An 876-nucleotide genomic window follows, 5' to 3' on the forward strand; every position below is an offset into this window, starting at 1 on the left:
GTGGCCTCTACCCCCTATTGTTAGCCAGTTCAAAAGATCCCACGTGCTTCAGGTTATAACGTATCGGGTAAGGCCCCCCCCTCGGACCTCTGAGAGCCTCCGGCAGTGTCGTAAGATATTCAGGATCACGTGAAAGCGCTTGTCAGCCTTCAGAGCTGTGAACTCCTTTATGTCAGCTTCCACTATGAAATAATGACCTTTGGTATCCTTTGTTTCTTCGTCAATAAATCTGTGATAGAGATTTCTGGCCACGGAACTCATTGACTTTTTTGGTTGATGTAGGATCTTATATTTACTAACCACCGCCTTGTTGATTTCTTTAATAACATCATTAATTTGACAATAAGTTAAGCGAGATTTCATGTACGCTGGAATGCCATTAAATTCATCAGAAGTTATAAACAGCATTTCTTTAATACTTCTTTGTTCTTTTGGGGGCTTCTTTGTGGGTACAGGTTCCTCAACTTTGACTGGTTCTTCAGGGTCAAGATCTGACACATTAGCAAAGTTCTGGCTTACTGTTACTTGAGGCAAATGGGGAGGAATGTTTTCTTTGGGATGCTCCACATCTTTATAATCCTCTTCAAGAGATTCACAGAGTTCCTTGAGTGAATGGTTGGTTTGTTCTTGATATTGAATCTCCAATTCCAATTTATTTAGAAGTTAAAGTTAGGACGAAGACAAAGTTGGGGGCACTGAATACCATACTCAGAGAAATAAATAAAAGAACTAGATAAAAATAAGAACTAGAAACAAAGGAAGAAAATGAATGCCAATTTGCAGATGAAATAATTGTTATCTCAAAATAGCTAACATGTGTGGACAAAATATGAGCACTTCAAAAATAATAGGAGAAAACATACAGTGCTAGCTTTA

The 876-nt window shown here is 38.4% G+C and overlaps 1 protein-coding gene across 1 annotated transcript; it reads right to left on the reverse strand.

Moving 5' to 3' along the window:
- Positions 1-6: 6 nt before the first annotated feature.
- LOC145719419 (SKA complex subunit 1) lies at positions 7-660 on the reverse strand (the record flags this gene model as incomplete). Its single annotated transcript, XM_081810905.1, has 1 exon — positions 7-660. A coding segment is annotated over one exon (612 nt), but the record flags the coding sequence as incomplete, so codon positions are not given.
- Between the last annotated feature and the right edge of the window lie 216 nt (positions 661-876).

Source organism: Leptonychotes weddellii, unplaced genomic scaffold, assembly GCF_054177405.1.
Source record: "Leptonychotes weddellii isolate Sample4059 unplaced genomic scaffold, ASM5417740v2 HiC_scaffold_43056, whole genome shotgun sequence".
Lineage (NCBI taxonomy): Eukaryota > Metazoa > Chordata > Mammalia > Carnivora > Phocidae > Leptonychotes > Leptonychotes weddellii.